At 43.4% G+C, this 20,149-nt stretch overlaps 1 protein-coding gene, 1 long non-coding RNA gene and 1 pseudogene across 3 annotated transcripts in view; 1 reads left to right on the plus strand and 2 right to left on the minus strand.

Moving 5' to 3' along the window:
- The window catches only part of ERICH6 (glutamate rich 6), a 44,128-nt gene extending 42,360 nt beyond the window's left edge, over positions 1-1,768 (minus strand). The window contains exon 1 of the mRNA XM_055382973.2: positions 1,269-1,768. Within this exon, the coding sequence (XP_055238948.1) occupies positions 1,269-1,638 (370 nt within the window). The 5' untranslated portion in view covers positions 1,639-1,768. The remainder of the gene's footprint in view (positions 1-1,268) is intronic.
- Positions 1,364-17,716, plus strand: LOC109026049 (uncharacterized). Of its 2 annotated transcripts, none has more exons than XR_002005066.3 (3): positions 1,364-1,440; positions 5,679-5,756; positions 17,591-17,716. It is a non-coding gene; the product is annotated as an uncharacterized lncRNA (long non-coding RNA). The 2 variants fall into 2 exon arrangements; XR_010132977.1 differs by lacking the exon at positions 1,364-1,440 and adding an exon at positions 4,513-4,897.
- LOC101148148 (U1 small nuclear ribonucleoprotein C-like) lies at positions 17,714-18,561 on the minus strand (annotated as a pseudogene).
- Between the last annotated feature and the right edge of the window lie 1,588 nt (positions 18,562-20,149).

Raw genomic sequence — 20,149 nt, forward strand, 5'->3', positions numbered from 1 at the left:
CAAAAGGTCAATTCTACCCCTCAGGAACACATGGCAATGTCTGGAGACTTTTTTTTTTTTTTTTTTTTTTTTTTTTGAGACGGAGTCTCGCTCTGTCGCCTAGGCTGGAGTGCAATGGCGCGATCTTGGTTCACTGCAAGCTCCACCTCCCGGGTTCACGCTATTCTCCTGCCTCAGCCTCCCAAGTAGCTGGGACTACAGGCGCACGCCGCCACGCCCGGCTAATTTTTTGTATTTTTAGTAGAGACGGGGTTTCACCATGTTAGCCAGAATGGTCTCGATCTCCCGACCTCGTGATCTGCCCTCCTCGGCCTCCCAAAGTGCTGGGATTACAGGCGTGAGCCACCGCGCCCGGCCTGGAGACATTTTTGATCATCGCAAGGGTGTGTGCTTCTAGCACAGCCACGGGTAGAGGACAGGGATGCTGCTAAACATCCTGTAATTCACAGGACAGTCCCCAATCCTCCCCAACAAAGAATTATCCAGACCAAAATGTCAATACTAGAGCTTGAGAAGCCTACTCTAGAAGACTTCTCTGCTTCTTTTTTTCAAGGAAGTGACTGGAGTGGCTTCAGCACAGGATGTTAAATTAAACACAAAAGAGAGTTGTTTTTTTTTTTTTTGCAGGACTGTTTTAGTAGTACAGCACCCTTAAGGCACTTCTCTGGAAATAATATGAGTGTGTGTGCGTGTGTGTGTGTGTCTGTGTGAGAGAGAGAGGGAGCGAGAAAGAGAGAGGGAGGGGAGAGGGAGGGGAGAGGGGAACAGAGAGAGAGAGAGAGAGATGTCACGGTGTGAATGCACGCAAAAATGTTATAAAAATGAGCACTCCCAGCAGCCTGGGCAACATAGTGAGACGCCAGATTAGCTGGGTGTGGTGGCGTGTGCCTGTAGTTCCAGTTACTCGAGAGGCTGCGGTGGGAGGCTTGAGCCCAGGAGGTCGAGGCTGTAGCCACTGCACTCCAGCCTGGGCGACAGAGCGAGACTCTTGTCTAAAAAAAAAAAAAAAGCACTTCATACAGCAATGCCCCAGTTCAATTTTTATGGTGTTTCGCCTATATCCTAAATCGTGCCTCATCACAACAGCTCAGCCAAGGGTTCAGTGTCTCTGACAAGGGCGTGAGAGAGATTAGGTATGTGGAACGGTGCATGCATTTAGAAATCAGGCACGAGGCGCAGGTCGACGAAGGCACCACCCAGGAGTGGGTGGACCAGGTGCCCCCTGGGGACGAGAAACCCTCGAGGAAGGGGTGGGTCGGGGGCGGTACTTTTATGCGAGGAAGTGCTGGAGGGTGGGCTTGCGCTCGGCGTTTCAGTGCTGGTCGCGCTCTGGCTGGGCACGAACGTAGAGGTCAGGCTAGGGCTGACGATGCTGGCTAAGCGGGGGCGCACGTCTGAGAAGTCGTCGTCGTAGTCACCGATGTCCGTGACCTTCCAGAGGTACTCTTCGCAGAACGTCTCAGGGGCCTCCAACTCCTGCTCTTCCCCCACCAACTCCTCCTCCACCACCTCCTCCTCCTCCTCCTCCTCCTCCACCTCTTCCTCTTCCTCCTCCTCCACCTCTTCCTCCTCCTCTGACTCTTTCTGGTCCTTCTTCCCCGGGTCTCCGAAGCCGCTAGGCGAGCGCAAGTGGGCCATGGCTGGCGGGAGGCGGGATTACAGCCAGCTCCTTGGCCGCGGCCCTGGTTGGCTCTCGCGAGCGCGAGCCTCTGTTGTGCGTTGGTCTCCCCGGGCAACTGCCTGCCCTGCGCCACCGAGCCTCCGGGATTTAAAGCGGCAGGAGCTGGTTAGCCGGATAGAATGTGGGTGCCAAGGGCCGGTGGGGGCCACCGCAGACTTCTTTCTGTCTCTGCTCTTCAGCGTCTCTGAAACCCCTGGCAGCCTGCGGAGAAACGATCTTTTCTTCGTCTCTCAGCTTATTTGGAGCCTCCACTTGAGTGGAGGAAGTGGCTTCTAGCGACGGACACACACAGTGCCATTTGGTATTGCGGATGCTGGAGTCTGGTTATTGAGTAGACAGATGCTTGCTGGAGCTTCCAGTGAAATTTTATTTACAAAATCAGGCGCCAGCCCTTGGGCGCTCGTTTGCGGTTTTTTTTTAAATTGCCTTAAATATTAATAAGCGTATTAAAATTGCCTTAAATGTTAGTTGTCTTAAATATTGTTAGATTAATATTAATTAATCTTGATTGGCGACATTTTTAGTGTCCCATAAATTTTGCTCTTTGCTGTGATCTGGGTCCTGCTTCTTACTTGGCCCATCTATCCATCCTGGAGTAGAAAAGACCTGAAGCATCTGGCCACCTAGGTAACACCTGCGTCCTTCTGGGACTTTGTATTTACTTAAATTTTTGTAAAATATATACATTTTTTATTTTTGAGAGACAGGATGTCACTCTGTCACCCAGGCTGGAGTGCAGTGGCGGCATCATGGTTCACTTCAGCCCTGAACTCTTGGGCTCCAGTGATCCTCCCACCTCGGTCTCCCAAGTGGCAAGGACAACAAATGTGTGCCACCACGCCTGGCCAATTTTATATATTATATTATATTATATTATATTATATTATATTATATTATATTATATTTATTTTGAGACGGAGTCTCGCTCTGTCTCCCAGGCTGGAGTGCAGTGGCACGATATCGGCTCACTGCAACCTCAGCCTCCCGGGTTCAAGCAATTCTCCTGCCTCAGCCTCCCGAGCAGCTGGGACTACAGGCACGTGCCACCACGCCTGGCTAATTTTTTGCATTTTCAGTAGAGATGGGGTTTCACCGTGTTAGCCAGGATGATCTCGATCTCCTGACCTCGTGATCTGCCTGCCTCAGCCTCCCAAAGTGCTGGGATTACAGGCGTGAGCCACAGTGCCTGGCCTGTATTATATTTATTTTGAGACAGGGTCTTACCCTGTCGCCCAGGCTGGAGTGCAGTGGTGCTATCTCAGCTCACCGCAACCTCCTCCTCCCGGCTCAAGCTGATCCTCCTGCCTCAGCCTCCCGAGTATCGGGGACTACTTTTTGGAGAGATGGCGTCTTGCTATGTTGCCCAGGCTGGTCTCAAACTCTCGGTCTCAAGCTTCTGGGCTCAAGAGATCCTCCCAACGCGGCCTCCCAAAGTTCTTAGGATTACAGACGTGAGCTACTGTGCCTGGCTAGGGAATATTTTTGAAAGTAGAGTTCTTGCAGGCTAAAGGAGCAGGCAGCACAGATGAGAGGAGACATCTGAGTTGCTTTAAAAGGAAGGGCAAAATGTGGTGACCAGAGAGGAAAGTGAAAAGCTTTCCAGCAGGCTCACGGCAGGAAAGGAGGGCCAGGACAGGGAACTATGTGTACAGATATTGAGGTACAAATAAGATAAGTGTAATTTAAAAAGAGAAAATAAGAAAAAGCCCATTTCTTTTCTGGACAATACTAGCAGTTTGATGCTGGAAGCTGTCTTAGAAGTTAGGAAATTCAACCAGGGTCCTCAGAGAGCAGACTGGAAGTCAGGATGTGGGGATGAGACACGGGGCTGGCAGACAGCAAGGGTGACAGTGCTTGTGCTTACTCCGCTTGTGCCTGCTGTAGCTCAGTTCTGTGACTGCCCTGGCATTTTCTCAATTGTGTGGTGAATTAATTTGTTTAAGTACTCCTTGTTTAGACCTCTATTTAAGACCTTTTTTGAACATTTTATGGAATCTCCTTCCCTTGGATCTACTTACTACGGAAAGAACAGTCCCTTATTTTCTCATGAGTTGATGCCACTCTCTTGTTTTGGCTGTTCAGAGATAATATGATGCTGGGTCAGTTTATATTTTCCCCTTCCCCATTCCTGGTGTCTAGCTTGACTCAGGAACTTGAGATTTGAGAACCAGGCACCAGCCCTGACTAACTGTGACTTTGGGGTTATTGAGCCTCAGTTTCTTGGTGTGTTAAATGGAAATGTCAGTACCTTTCCACTTAATTTATGGGGCTATTTTGAGATAAAATTTAATTATTGTTTATTTTCTTCTTCTTTTTTTTTTTTTTCCTAAGATGGCATCTCAATGTGTTGCCCAGGCTGGTCTTGAACTCCTGGACTCAATCCTCCTACCTTGGCCTCCCAAAGTGCTGGGATTATAGGTGTGAGTCATCCTGTCTAGCCTATTTTCTGAGGACTGATTTTGTATTTTATTATTATTATTTTAGGACCACATAACTCTGTTTAGAAAATGTTTCTAATGTATTGAGTGCTTCAAAGTTATATTAATTCGATTTCACACTGCTATAAGGAATTGCCTGAGGCTGAGTAATTTATAAAAGAAACAGGTTTAATTGACTCAGTTCCACATAACTGGGGAGGCCTCAGGAAACTTACAATCATGGCTGAAGGTGAAGGGGAAGCAAGGCACATCTTACTTGTTGGCAGGAGAGAGAGAGTGCAGGGGAAACTGCCACTTTTTTTTTTTTTTTTTTTTGAGACAGAGTCTCAGTCTGTTGCCCAGGCTGGAGTGCAGTGGCGCAATCTTGGCTCACTGCAAGCTCGGCCTCCCGGGTTCACGTCATTCTCCTGCCTCAGCCTCCCGAGTAGCTGGGACTACAGGCGCCCACCACCACGCCTGGCTAATTTTTTGTATTTTTAGTAGAGACGAGGTTTCACGTGTTAGTCAGGATGGTCTCGATCTCCTGCCCTCAGGTAATCCACCCGCCTTGGCCTCCCAAAGTGCTGGGATTACAGGTGTGAGCCACCATGCCCGGCCAGAAACTGCCACTTTTAAACCATCAGATCTCATTGAGAACTCCCTCACTATCACGAGAACCGCATGAGGGAAACCACCCCCATGATCTGATCACCTCCCGCCAGGTCCTGCCCTCAACATGTGGGGATTACAATTCAAGATGAGATTTGGGTCAGGAAACAGAGCCAAACCATATCAAGAGGTAATGGATTTTTAAAAAATTTCCTATCTCAAGTATATAATATTATGTAATTGTTCCCTATTGTCATCATTTGATATTTTGTTTGCCTTTCTTTAATTTTGTTTTTAATTGGCACATCATAATTGTACATATTCATGGGATACAGTGTGATGTTTCAATATGTGATACATTATGTGAAAATCAAATCAGGATATTTAGCATATCCATCATCTCTTACATTTATCGTTTGTATTAGTTCCTTCTCACACTGCTAATAAAGACATACTTGAGGCTGGGTAACTTATAAAGGAAAAAGGTTTAATTTACTCATAGTTCAGCATGGCTGAGGAGGCCTCAGGAGACTTACAATCATGGCAGAAGGGAAAGCAAACACATTCTTCTTCACATGATGGCAGGAAGGAGAAGTGCCGAGCAAAAGTGGGGAAAGCCCCTTATAAAACCATCGGATCTTGTAAGAACTCACTATCATAAGAACAGCAGCATGGGGGTAATTGCCCCCATGATTCAATTACCTTCTACGGCTTTCTCCCACGACACGGGATTATGGGAACTACAATTCAAGATGAGATTTGGGTGGGGACACAGCCAAACTATATAATCATATCTTTGTGATGAGAACATTCAAAATTCTCTCTTCTAGCTATTTTGAAATATGTAATATTGTTAACCATAGTCAGCCTACTGTGCAGTAGAATACCAGACTTTATTCCTCCTATCTAACTGTAACTTTGTACTCGTTGACCAATTTCTCTTTATTTTCTCTCCATCCTCCCCTCCGCAGCCTCTGGTAACCACTGTTCTAGTCAATGCTTCTATGAGGTGAACTTCTTTGGATTCCACATATGATCAAGATCATGAGGTATTTGTCTTTCTATAGCCTGGCTTATTTCACATTACATAATATCCTCCAGGTTCATCCACATTGTTGTATATGACAAGATTTCATTCCTTTTTATGGCTGAATAGTATTCCATTGTATCTATACACCACTTTTTCTTTGTTTGAGACAGATTCTTGCTCTATTGTCTAGGCTAGAGTGCAGCGGTGCAATCATGGCTCACTGCAGCCTCAAACTCCTAGGTTCAAGCGATTCTTCCACCTCAGCCTCCCCAGTAGCTAAGACTACAGGTGTGCACCATCATGCCTGGCTAATTTTTAATTTTCTGTAGAGACAGAGTCTTGCTATTTTGCACAGGCTGGTCTTGAACTCCTGGCCTCAAGTGAGTCTCCCACCTTGGCCTCCCAAAGTTCTGGCAGTACAGCTGTGAGCCACCATACTCTGGCAGATTATTATCATTATTATTATTATTTAGCTTTTGAGTATTCTGAGTTCCTCATATATTCTGAATATGAACCCCTTGTCAGATGTATGATTTGCAAATATTTTCTCCTGTTCTGCAACTTGTCTCTTCACTCTGTTGATTGTTTCCTTTGCTGTGCAGAAGCTTTTTAGTTTGAAATAATTCTATTTGTCTATTTTTCTTTTTGTTGCTTGTGCTTTTGGGGTCTTATTTAAAAAATCCTTGCTCAGAACAATGTCATGAAGCATTTCCCTTGTGTTTTCTTCCGCTAGTTTTATTGTTTCAGGTCTTACACTTAAGTCTTTAATCCATTTTGATTTGATTTTTGTATATGGTAAAAGATAGGGATCTAGCTTTATTCTTCTGCATGTGGATATCCAGTTTCCAGCACTATGTATTGATGAGACTGTCTTTTCTCCATTGTGTGTTCTTGGAACCTTTGTCGAAAATCAGTTGGCTCTAAGTATGTGAATTTATTTTTGTGTTCTCCATTCTGTCCCATTGGTCTGTGTGTCTGGTTTTTTGTCAGTATCATGTTGTTTTAGTTACTACAGCTTTGTAGTATATTTTGAAGTCAGGTAGTGTGATGCCTCCAGCTTTGTTCTTTTTGTTTCCTTTTCTGTTTTCCATTTTCCCTCAAAGACTGCCATGAATACCACCACTTTGAGAAAGGCAGGAAAGTGAATTTTTGTCCAGCTTAAACTTCTTATTTGCATATAGAATATTTTGAATGGGCTATAGATAGCTCCCTAGCACATCCATGAAGAAAGCACAGTATCTCTTCAGAATGCCTTAGTTAAGCATTGTTCTGATTCATGGTGGAAGAACAACTTTGAAGAACAACTTTAAAGAACTGTAGCCTTGATAATGGCTAATTAAAAATGTTCCTAAAGCTGGGTGCAGTGGCTCACGCCTGTAATCCTAGCACTTTGGGAGGCCAAGGTAGGAGAATCGTTTGAGCCCAGGAGGTTGAGGCTGCAGTGAGCTGTGATTGCACCCCTGCACTCCAGCCTGGGCAACAGAAAAAAAGAAAAGTCCCTGGTTAGCTATGAGGGGCATCTTTCTAAACATCATATTCTCTTCTCCCGACAAGCTCTTTTCAGAAGGTGATTTCTGAATGCCCATTTCTGTCTCTTAATTAGCAGTGACATCCACTTTATCCTTGCTCTTAATATTTTGTTATTGTTATTACTATTCATGTAGTCTTGTCTCCTTAAATACTTGGTTATTTTTTATCCTATGCCAAATGTTAGTTGAAAAAAAAATGGTGGAAAAATTTGAGGTTCAGGATTAAGTTCCTCTGGAAGGAATTATATTTGCTTTAGGAAGGCACCTAGGAGGCCTCATAATCCAGGATCATCTTAATCCAATTTCAGTGATTACCATGATTCAAAACTAGACTGTGTCCCTACAAGGATATTCTATTTCTACTTAGCCTTTATGCTTAAAATATGCTTAAAATGCAGCCCTTCAGAGCCCCAGTCTCAAGTGGGGAGTTACCAGCACCTCTCTTCCACCCTTGGTTGGCTTTGACTCTCATTTTTCCATTTTCTTAGCCAGTCAAGATCATCAGAAATCTTATTCAGACTCTCAGTTACCTGTTCTAGAATTGGCAAATGCTTCAGGGAAAAAGAAAGCCCAAAACACCTCTCTGGATTCTCCTCTTCTTTATTATCTTAGCCTAGTTATTTTAAAGTGCCTTGCTAGTTCTTCTGTGCCTTTACGAGTTTTCAACAAATACATTTGTCTGGCTTGTGTAGATGTCCTCAGTGGGAAAATTAGTCAGACTTACATAGCTCATCATTACTGGAAGTAGAAGTGGCAACTGTCTTTGATGGGGAAATATATAAAAGGTGATGCTGTGGTCTGAATGTGCCCCAGAGTTCATGTGTTGAAACTTAATCATCAATGTGAGAGTATTAAGAGATGGAGGCCTTTAGGGAGTGAGTCAGTCATGCGGGCAGAGCCCTCAGGAATGGGACTAATGACCTTACAAAAGGGCTTGAGAGAACTAGCATCTCTTTTACACATCCGCCATGTGAGGACACAGTGTTTGTCACCTCTGGACACAGCAACAAGGCATCATCTTGGTAGCAGAGAGACTGGGCCCTCATCAGGCACTAAACCTGCTGGCACCTTGGTCTTGGACTTCCCAGTCCTCAGAACTGTGAAACGTTTCTGTTGTTTATAAATTACCCAGTCTGTGGTATTTTGTTTTCAAAGCACAAATGGACTAAGACAGGTAGGTTTATGGGAATGAGTATATGAAATCTCAACCTTAGGAAAGGATATAGGGTTGAAGTTCTAGGAAGGAACCTTCATCTTATAAAAAAGACGTCTTCTAAAGAAGGTATAGGCTAGGTTGTTGTAACAAAGAAAAATACATTAGTTCCAACAAGATTGCAGTGCATTGATTTCTCTCCCATAGTAGTCCAGAAGAAGATAGTTTATGTTATTGGGGCAGCTCTGATCTACAAGCATCCAGGGACTTAGGTTTCATCTATCTTGTTGCACCACCATCCCCTAAGATGAGGTTCTCACCCTCACGCTAAATACCATATCAATATTCCAGTTGGGAAGGAAAGAGGAAGAGGAGGGCAGCCAGATTTTTGCTGGCTTGCTTGTATGTTTTTAAGAATATAATCTGGAAGTTGAGTGCATCACTTCCATTCACACATTCTTGGTCCAAACCAGTTATTTGCATAGCCATAGCTAGAGGCCAGAGAGGATTGGACATGTCACTTCTTGCTGGGAAACTGTATGACTCGCTAAAAGTTGTGACAGTGTGTAGGGGTGGCCAGTGACTGTAATGGTAGGAAGAAGAGTAGAATAGACCCTGGGGAACAATTTACAGTCTCCATCATGGACCCTGGTTAAGAGAGGTAGAGAATTACATCTAATTCCCACAATGGGCTAATGGGACAAGCCCAGCCCAGGAGAGACATCAATATGGCTTCATACATGAGGAGGGACACCTGATACTTCTGTGTGTTAAGGGAGGATAAATTCAAGTGGTGGTTGTCAAACTAGAGCATGCATCAGAATTATGTGGAAGGTTTATTAAAATACAGATTGCTGGCCGGGCGCAGTGGCTCACGCCTGTAATCCCAGCACTTTGGGAGGCCGAGGCAAGTGGATTACCTGAGTTCAGAGTTTGCGACCAGCCTGGGCAATACAGTGAAACCCTGTATCTACTAAAATTAAAAAAAAAATTGGCTGGGCATGGCAGCGTGCACTTGTAGGCCCAGCTACTTGGGAGGCTGAGGCAGAAGAATTACTTGAACTTGGGAGGCGGAGGTTGCACTGAGCTGAGATTGCGCCACTGCATTCCAGCCTACCTGACAGAGCAAGACTCCATCACACACAAAAAAATAAAAAAATAAAAAAATAAAAATGATTGCTGGCAAGATGGCTGAATAGGAACAGCTCCAGTCTGCAGCTCCAAGGGAGATCAACACAGAAGGTGGGTGATTTCTGCATTTCCAACTGAGGTACCCAGTTCATCTCATTGAGACTGGTTAAACAGTGGGTGAAGCCCACGGAGGGCGAGCTGAAGCAGGGTGGGGCGTTGCCTCACCCGAGAAGTATAAGGGGTCAGGGAACTCCCTTCCCTAGCCAAGGGAAGCTGTGAGGGACTGTGCTGTGAGGAACGGTGCACTCTGGCCCAGATTCTATGCTTTTCCCATGATCTTCGCAACCCGCAGAGCAGGAGATTCCCTCCAGTGCCTAGGCCACCAGAGCCCTGGGTTTCAAGCATAAAACTAGGCGGTCATTTGGGCAGACACTGAGCTAGCCGCAAGAGTTTTTTTTTTTTTTCATACCCCAGTGGCGCCTGGAACACCAGCAAGAGAGAACCGTTTACTCCCCTGGACGGGGCTGAAGCCGTGGAGCCAAGTGGACTAGCTCAGCGGATCCCACCCCCACAGAGCCCAGCAAGCTAAGATCCACTGGCTTGAAATTCTTGCTGCCAGCACAACAGTCTGAAGTCAACCTGGAGCTTGGTGAGGGGAGGAGCGTCCACCATTACTGAGGCTTGAGTAGGCGGTTTTCCCCTCACAGTGTAAACAAAGGCACCAGGAAATTTGGACTGGGTGGAGCCCACCGCAGCTCAGCAAAGCCGCTGTAGCCAGGCTGCCTCTCTAGATTCCTCTTCTCTGGGCAGGGCATCTCTGAAAAAAAGGCAGCAGCCCCAGTCAGGTACTTATAGGTAAAACCCCCACCTACCTGGGACAGAGCACCTGGGGGAAGGGGCAGCTGTGGGCACAGCTTTAGCAGACTTAAACGTCCCTGCCTGATGGCTCCGAAGAGAGCAGCTGATCTCCCAGCACAGTGTTCAAGCTCTGCTAAGGGCCAGACTGCCTCCTCAAGTGGTTCCCTGACCCCTGTGTCTCCTGACTGGTAGACACCTCCCAGCAGGGGCTGACAGACACCTCATACAGGAGAGCTCTGGCTGGCATCTGGCGGGTGCCCCTCTGGGACGAAGCTTCCAGAGGAAGGAACAGTCAGCAATCTTTGCTGTTCTGCAGCCTCCGCTGGTGATATCCAGGGAAACAGGGTCTGGAGTGGATCTCCAGCAAACTCCAGCAGACCTGCAGCAGAGGGACCTGACTGTTATAAGGAAAACTAACAAACAGAAAGGAATAGCATCAACATCAACAAAAAGGATGTCCACTCAGGGACCTCATCCAAATGTCACCAACATCAAAGACCAAAGGTAGATAAATCCATGAAGATGGGGAGAAACCAGCGCAAAAAGGCTGAAAATTCCAAAACCCAGAACGCCTCTTCTCCTCCAAAGGATCACAACTCCTCGCCAGCATGGGAACAAAACTGGATGGAGAATGAGTTTGATGAATTGACAGAAGTAGGCTTCAGAAGGTGGGTAATAACAAACTCTTCCGAGCTAAAGGAGCATATTCCAACCCAATGCAAGGAAGCTAAGAACCTTAAAAAAAGGTTAGAGGAATTGCTAACTAGAATAACCGGTTTAGAGAAGAACATAAATGACCTGATGGAGCTGAAAAACACAGCACGAGAACTTCGTGAAACATACGTAAGTATCAATAGCCAGATTGATCAAACGGAAGAAAGGATATCAGAGACTGAAGATCAGCTTAATGAAATCAAGTGAGAAAACAAGATTAGAGAAAAAAGAATGAAAAGGAATATGGGACTATGAAATCCAAGAAATATAGGACTATGTGAAAAGACCAAATCTACATTGATTGGTATACCTGAAAGTGACGGGGGAGAATGGAACCAAGTTGGAAAACACTCTTCAGGATATTATCCAGGAGAACTTCCCCAACCTAGCAAGATGACCAACAATCAAATTCAGGAAATACAGAGAACACCACAAAGATATTCCTCGAGAAGAGCAACCGCAAGACACATAATCATCAGATTCACCAAGGTTGAAATGCAGGAAAAAATGTTAAGGGTAGCCAGAGAGAAAGGTCAGGTTACCCACAAAGGGAAGCCCATCAGACTAACAGCAGATCTCTCTGCAGAAATCCTACAAGCCAGAAGAGGGGGGGCCAATATTCAACATGCTTAAATAAAAGAATCCTTAGAGAAAAGAATTTTCAACCCAGCATTTCACATCCAGCCAAACTAAGCTTCATAAGTGAAGGAGAAATAAAATCCTTTACAGACAAGCAAATGTTGAGAGATTTTGTCACCACCATGTCTGCCTTACAAGAACTCCTGAAGGAAGCACTAAACATGGAAAGGAACAACCAGTACCAGCCACTGCAAAAACATACCAAGTAAAGACCATCAACACTATGAAGAAACTGCATCAACTAACGTCAAAATAACCAGCTAGCATCATAATGACAGGATCAAATTCACACATAACAATATTAACCTTAAATGTAAACAGGCTAAGTGCCCCAATTAAAAGACACAGACTGGCAAATTGGATAAAGAGTCAAGACCCATCAGTGTGCTGCATTGAGGAGACCTATCTCATGTGCAAAGACACACATAGGCTCAATATAAAGGGATGGAGGAATATTTGCCAAGCAAATGGAAAGCGAAAAAAAAAGCAGGGGTTGCAATCCTAGTCTCTGATAAAACAAATTTTAAACCCACAAAGATCAAAAGAGACAAAGAAGGGCATTACATAATGGTAAAGGGATCAATGCAACAAGAAGAGCTAACTATCCCAAATATATATGCACCCAATACAGGAGCACCCAGATTCATAAAGCAAGTTATTAGAGACCTAAAAAGAGACTTAGACTCCCACACAATAATAGCGGGAGACTTCAACACCCCACTGTCAATATTAGATCAACGACACAGAAAATTAACAAGGAATATTCAAGACTTGAACTCAGCTCTGGACCAAGTGGACCTAAGAGACATCTGCAGAACTCTCCACTCCAACTCAACGTAATATACATTCTTCTCAGTACCACAGCACACTTATTCTAAAATTGACCACATAATTGGAAGTAAAACACTCCTCAGCAAATGCAAAAGAATGGAAATCATAACAAACAGTCTCTCAGACCACAGTGCGATCAAATTAGAACTCAGGATTAAGAAACTCACTGAAAACTGCCCAACTACATGGAAACTGAACAACCTGCTCCTGAATGACTACTGGGTAAATGATGAAATTAAGGGAGAAATAAATAAGTTCTTTGAAACCAATGAGAACAAAGACACAATGTACTAGAATCTCTGGGACACATTTAAAGCAGTGTTTAGAGGGAAATTTATAGCACTAAATGCCCACAAGAGAAAGCAGGAAAGATCTAAAATTGACACTGTAACATCACAATTAAAAGAACTAGAGAAGCAAGAGCAAACAAATTCAAAAGCTAGCAGAAGACAAGAAATAACTAAGATCAGAGAAGAACTGAAGGAGATAGAGACATGAAAAACACTTCAAAAAATCAATGAATCCAGGAGCTGGTTTTTTAAAAAGATCAACAAAATAGATAGACAGCCAGACTAATAAAGAAGAAAAGAGAGAAGAATCAAATAGACGCAATAAAAAATGATAAAGAGGATATCACCACTGGTCCCACAGAAGTACAAACTACCATCAGAGAATACTGTAAACACCTCTATGCAAATAAACTAGAAAATCTAGAAGAAATGGATACATTCTTGGACACATACACCCTCCCAAGTCTAAAACAGGAAGAAGTCGAATCCCTGAATAGACCAATAACAAGTTCTGAAATTGAGGTGGTAATTAATAGCCTACCAACCAAAAAAAGTCCAGGACTAGATGGATTCACAGCCAAATTCTACCAGAGGTACAAAGAGGAGCTGGTACCATTCCTTCTGAAACTATTTCAAACAATAGAAAAAGAGAGAATCCTCCCTAACTCATTTTACGAGGCCAGCATCATCTTGATACCAAAACCTGGCAGACACAACAAAAAAAGAAAACTTTAACAGGCTTCAGGGATCAAACTTTAAGAACACTGAATCTTGTGCTCAATTAGCTTGTATTGGATTTGCTTCTATCAGTTGATGAAAAGGAATGTGTATAACAATAATATAATTGAACTCCACATTTTCAGCTGCAGGATTCTAGAATCCTTCACTATTGTACTATTGAGGGGATCATTGAAGTCTAGGCCAATATCCTTGATGAACATCAATGTGAAAATCCTCAAAAAAAAATTGGGAAACAGAATCCAGCAGCACATCAAAAAGCTTATTCACCATGACCAAGTTGGCTTCATCCCTGGGATGCAAGGCTGGTTCAACATACGCAAATCAATAAATGTAATCCATCACATAAACAGAACCAGTGACAAAAACCACATGATTATCTCAATAGATGCAGAAAAGGCCTTCGACAAAATTCAACAGCCCTTCATGCTAAAAATTCTCAATAAACTAGGTACTGATGGAACATATCTCAAAATAATAAGAGCTATTTATGACAAACCCACAGCCAATATCATACTGAATGGGCAAAACCTGGAAGCATTCCCTTTGAAAACTGGCACAAGACAAGGATGCCCTCTCTCACCACTCCTATTCAACATATTATTGGAAGTTCTGGCCAGGGCAATCAGGCAAGAGAAAGAAATAAAGGGTATTAAAATAGGAAGAAAGGAAGTCAAATTGTCTCTGTTTGCAGATGACATGATTGTATATTTAGAAAAACCCATTGTTAGAATGGTGATCATTAAAAAGTCAGGAAACAACAGATGCTGGAGAGGATGTGGAGAAAGAGGAACACTTTTACACTGTTGGGAGTGTAAATTAGTTCAACCATTGTGGAAGACAGTGTGGCGATTCCTCAAGGATCTAGAATCAGAAATACCGTTTGACCTAGCAATCCCATTACTGGGTATATATCCAAAGGATTAGAAATCATTCTGCTATAAAGACACATGCCCACATATGTTTATTGCAGCACTGTTCACAATAGCAAAGACTTGGAACCAACCCAAATGCCCATCAATGATAGACTGGATAAAGAAAATGTGGCACATATACACCACGGAATACTATGCAGCCATAAAAAGGATGAGTTCATCTCCTTTGCAGGGACATGGATGAAGCTGGAAACCATCATTCTCAGCAAACTAACACAAGAACAGAAAACCATAGATAGATATGGTTTTCTATCTATCTATAGATATAGATAGATAGTATGTAGTATATAGATAGATAGATACACACACACACACACACACACACACACACACACACACACACACACACATACATAGATAGATAGATTGCTGAGTGTTATCCCCCTGGACTTTTTTTTTTGAGACTGGGTCTTGCTCTGTTGCCCATGCTGGAGTGCAGTGGCACTTTCATAACTCACTATAACCTTGAACTCCTGGGCTCAAGTGATTCTCCTACCTCAGTCTCCTGAGTAGCTAGGACTACAGGTGCATACCACCATGCCTGGCTAATTTTTTTTTTTTTTTGAGAGATGGGGTCTTCCTATGTTGTTGCCCAGGTTAGCCTCAAACTGTTGGCCTCAACTGATTCTCCTGTTGTGGCCTTCGATGTGCTGGATTACAGGTGTGAGTCACTGCACCTGGGCTCCCCTGGATTTTTGATTCAGTAGGTCTGGGACAGATCTGAGAATTTTTATTTCTTTTTCTTTTTTTTTTTTTTTAGACGGAGTCTTGCTCTGTTGCCCAGGCTGGAACGCAGTGGTGCGATCTCAGCTCACTGCAAGCTCCACCTCCCTGGTTCATGCCATTCTCCTGCCTCAGCCTCCCAAGTAGCTGGGACTACAGGCACACGACACCACACCTGGCTAATTTTTTTTTTTTTTGTATTTTTAGTACAGACGGGGTTTCACCATGTTAGCCAGGATGGCCTCGATCTCCTGACCTCGTGATCTGCCCACCTCAGCCTCCCAAAGTGCTGGGATTACAGGCATGAGCCACCGCGCCCGGCCTGAACATTTTTATTTCTAACAATTTTCCAAATGATGCTGATACAACTGCTTCAGGGATCAAACTTTAAGAACACCGTATCTTGTGCTCAATTAGCTTGTATTGGATTTGCTTCTACGAGTTGATGAAAAGGAATGTGTATAACAATAATATAATCGAATTCTACATTTTCAGCTGTGGGATTCTAGAACCCTTCACCATTATATTATTGAGGGGATCATTGAAGTCTAGGTAAACTCCTTAACATGGATGAACGTAATCACTTCGCTTCTTGATTTCTTAATACCTGCTTTCTTTCTCCCTTGTTAATCCCAATAGAATATCCTGCAAAGCCAGTTAAAGCTCCTCACTTGAAGAATCACTGATTAGCAGATTTCACTGTGTGCTTACTTCAGAAAGATGTGTGCAGCATATTATTTTTATAGCTTTTAATTCATACTTTAATGAGAATTTTATGAATATAGGTAGGTCTTGGTTCTTCAGGACAAGATAGAGCATAATTTGTTTAATTGATTCCCTTTTTTAATTTTTTTTTTTTTTTCGAGATGGAGTCTTGCTCTGTCACCCAGGCTGGAGTGCAGTGGCGCGATCTCGGCTCACTGCAAGCTCTGCCTCCTGGCTTCATGCCATTCTCCTGCCTCAGCCTCTCGAGTAGCTGGGACTACAGGTGCCCGCCACCACGCCCAGCTAATTTTTTTGTATATTTAGTACAGACGGGGTTTCACCATGTTAGCCAGGATGGTCTCAATCTCCTGACCTCATGATTCACCTGCCTCGGCCTTCCAAAGTGCTGGGATTACAGGCGTGTGCCACCGCTCCCGGCCCCCTTTTTTAATTTTAAGAGACTGAATTTTTTAAGTAACCGAATTCCTGTATTAGCTATAGAATGGAATTAAAAACAAGGACAGATCAATTTGAAAATGATTATGTCAGGCCAGGCTTGGTGGCTCATCCCTGTAATCCCAGCACTTTGGGAGGCTGAGGTGGGTGGATCAGCTGATGTTGGGAGTTCGAGACCAGCCTGACTAACATGGAGAAACCCCGTCTCTACTAAAAATACAAAATTAGCTGGGCATGGTGGTGCATTCCTATAGTCCCAGCTACTCGGGAAGTGGAGGCAGGAGAATCGCTTGAACCCGAAAGGCAGAGGTTGTGGTGAGCCGAGATCTCGCCATTGAACTCCAGCCTGGGCAACAAGAGTGAAACTCCATCTCAAAAAAAAATTAAAAAAATAAAAAAATTATGTCTTCTGAGGAAATTACTAAAGTTCAGCCACTGATAAATGGATAATTAAAATGTAGTGTGTCCTTACAATGGAATATTACTTGGTGATAAAAATAAATGAATTACTTATATGTGCTACAACGTGGATGAACCTTGAAAACATTATGTTAAAGAAAAGCAGCCAGTCACAAAGGACCATGCATGTATTGTGTGATCCTATTTGTGTGAAATATACAGTAGGCAAAACAGGCAAATCTGTAAAGAAAGTAGAGTCATGATTTTCTAGAATCGGTGGAGTTTGGGGAAATGGGCGGTGACTGCTGATGGGTGTGTGATTTCTTTTAGGGGTGATGAACATGATCTAGAATTGATTGTGGTGTTCTTACACATCTCTGTGAACATACTAAACACCACTGAATGGTACACTTCAAGTGGGTGAATTGTATGGTATGTGAACTATATCCTAAAAAAGTTGTTTTTTAAAAAGGAAAGGAAATGGTTTACTTTTGAGGGTAAATTGAAAGCTCACCACCCAGATATTATTAACAGCAGTTAAGGTAACAGCAGTATAGAGCACTGACCCTGCCATCTGCGTGTATCTTCATTCTGATATTCCTTTCTCTGTCCATCATATGCCCCTTGATTTTGCTTTTCTTTTTTTTAACTGATAGAGTCGATAATTTTATTTTCACATTTCACAATACAAATGAAAACTGCACTTTTTCTGGTCCCACTTCTCCCCTCTAATACTATTATCTCTTTGATAGGAAGGAGGAGCAAGTCTTCTTTGTCATGCTATTAAGAAAATACCCAGAGTCACAGCACCGTGATCTCCTTGTGAAGCAGAACAAGTAATATAAAACTGATCTAAAGAGGCCTCCCCTCTACTCTTATCTGTCTGGTCGAGTCATTTGGGTCCAAGTGGGCACCATTGTGGGAGGGTGGGAGGACTCATCACTGGGGGCCCAGGCATCATTGGCATGTGGCCTCCTGTGTTAGTTTGTTCTCATGCTGCAAATAAAGACAACTTGAGACTGGATAATTTATAAAGGAAAGAGGTTTAGTGGACTCACAGTTCCACATGGCTAAGGAGGCCTCACAATCATGGCGGAAGACAAAGGAAGAGCAAAGGGACATCTTACATGGCAGCAGGCAAGAGAGCGTGTGCAGGGGAAGTCCCCTTTATAAAACCATCAGATCTCATGAGACTTACTCACTATCACGAGAACAGCATGAGAAAAACCCACCCCCATGATTCAATTACCTCCCAAAGTGTCCCTCCCATGTCATGTGAAGATTATTACAACTCAAGGTGAGATCTGAGTGGGGACACAGAGCCAAATGATATCACCTCCAATGGGCAGCCTCATTCCAGGAGCACATCCCATTGGCATCATCCAGGAGGAGGGGGGGGCCATCATTAGCATCATGGGAGGGCCCCCCAGCTGGGGTGCTGGCATCATACCTGGTGAGGAACAGGAAGAGACTGGGGGGAGGTTGGATCATCGCTCCTGCAGGAGGAGGAACAGAGAACAGAGTAGGAGGTGTTCTTCCTTGTTGAGATGCAGTCTTTGTTCTGTCAGCCAGGCTCCGAGCCTGCTCTTCTATCCATTTCTGGTAGTAGTCTTTCACATTCTCTTTGTGTTTCCTTCCACTGCAATGGTAGGTTCTCACAGATGGAGAGTCATGGGTGAGGTATGTATTGCAGAAGTCACAACAAAACTTAGGCATGTTGCTCTGTAGCCCGTTAACTACTCTCTTCCCTGATTTTGCTTTGTTTTGATGTGACATTGAAGCACTGCACATGCGCAGAGCAGCTAATAGTTCTTCCCTCTTTGGATTGTTCGATGAAATTTTTTTGAATTTTATTTTTTATTGATACATAATAGATATATGTGTTTTGGGGGTACATATGATAATTTAATATATTTATATAACTTGTTAAGAACAAATCAGTGTAATTGGGACAGCCACCACCTTAAATACTTGTCCTTCCTTTTTGCTGGAAACATTTGAATTATTCTCTTAGCTATTTTGAAATATACAATAGGTTATTCTAAACTATAATCACCCTAGTGTTCTATGAAACACTACGTCTTATTTCTTCTATTGGGTTAAATGATTTAATACCTGCAATGCTCTTAGCATTGTGCCTGGCACATGATAAATAAATATTAGCTGTCGTTATTCCGACCCAAAACAAGAACATTTTTTATTGTTACAGAAAAAATTGGACCATTGATTATGTTTCACCATTTAAGTGGCTATTGTTTGCGTGCTTTCGACAGTTCTATCCCATGCCCTATACATTTACTTTCCCCCAGACCTCCCTCCCCTCCATCTTCTACCTATTACAACAGGGTGTAATAATATAGACGAACACTAGAGGGCAGCATGCAATTGCAATGAAGAAAATCGGCATGAGCACACTTGAAATTCAGACAAGAAGATAGAAGATGTCTAGTATCAAAGGAAAGTGAAATGTCTTCCTTTAATATAGTGTCTTGTAGTATTCTCCTATAGGAGGGAAGTATTATTACTCTATCGGATGAGTATTCCTACTGGAAAGATAGCTGCGGCATTTTTAAAAATCCTGCCTGTATGTGCCTGCCATAAAGATGTCACATAACCATTTCCTCACGTGCTGTTCACTCCACACCCCAGCTCTCCTGAGAGCACTTAGCTTCTCCCGTGAGCCGGTTCCTCTGATGGGAGGCATTTGGAAGCCTACATTAGTATAGTGCTGCCTTACAACGCACTTTAATGTAATATCTATTCTCTGGGAGGCCCAGGAGTGCTTCAAATTCTAGGCTTCCCTGAGATGTCCAGTGCGTTTCTGTTGAGGTGTATGTGGGCTCACTCGGCCTGAATCCCTCAGGGGCAGGGAACGTACCCCATCTTCACCTTTGCATCCCCAGCAGTTTGCAGTGCTGGGCATGCCCTGGAGAAGCTGGATAATGTCTGTTGGACTAAACTGCTTCATGAGCTGCAGACAGAAAAAGAGGGAAATTTATGCTCACTTTATGCCTGAGCAATGGGACTCTAAACTGCACCCCTAACCAGTGAATATTTTTCATTATTTTTCTGGATTATAAAAACAGTTCATGCTCATAATGGGAAAATCTTGCAAAAAGAACATCTAAAATATTCATAATCCCATCCATCCAATATTAACCTGGGGAATACTACAGATTCTTTTAACCTTATGTCAGAGTATAATATATAAATATATGTGTGTGTGTACATATATATAGTGTTTACATTTATGGCAGCATGGAACACCTATCTTTTTAAAATTTCTTTTGAGATGGTGTCTATACTCTGTC

The sequence above is a fragment of the Gorilla gorilla genome, chromosome 2 (genome assembly GCF_029281585.2).
Source record: "Gorilla gorilla gorilla isolate KB3781 chromosome 2, NHGRI_mGorGor1-v2.1_pri, whole genome shotgun sequence".
NCBI classification, from domain to species: domain Eukaryota; kingdom Metazoa; phylum Chordata; class Mammalia; order Primates; family Hominidae; genus Gorilla; species Gorilla gorilla.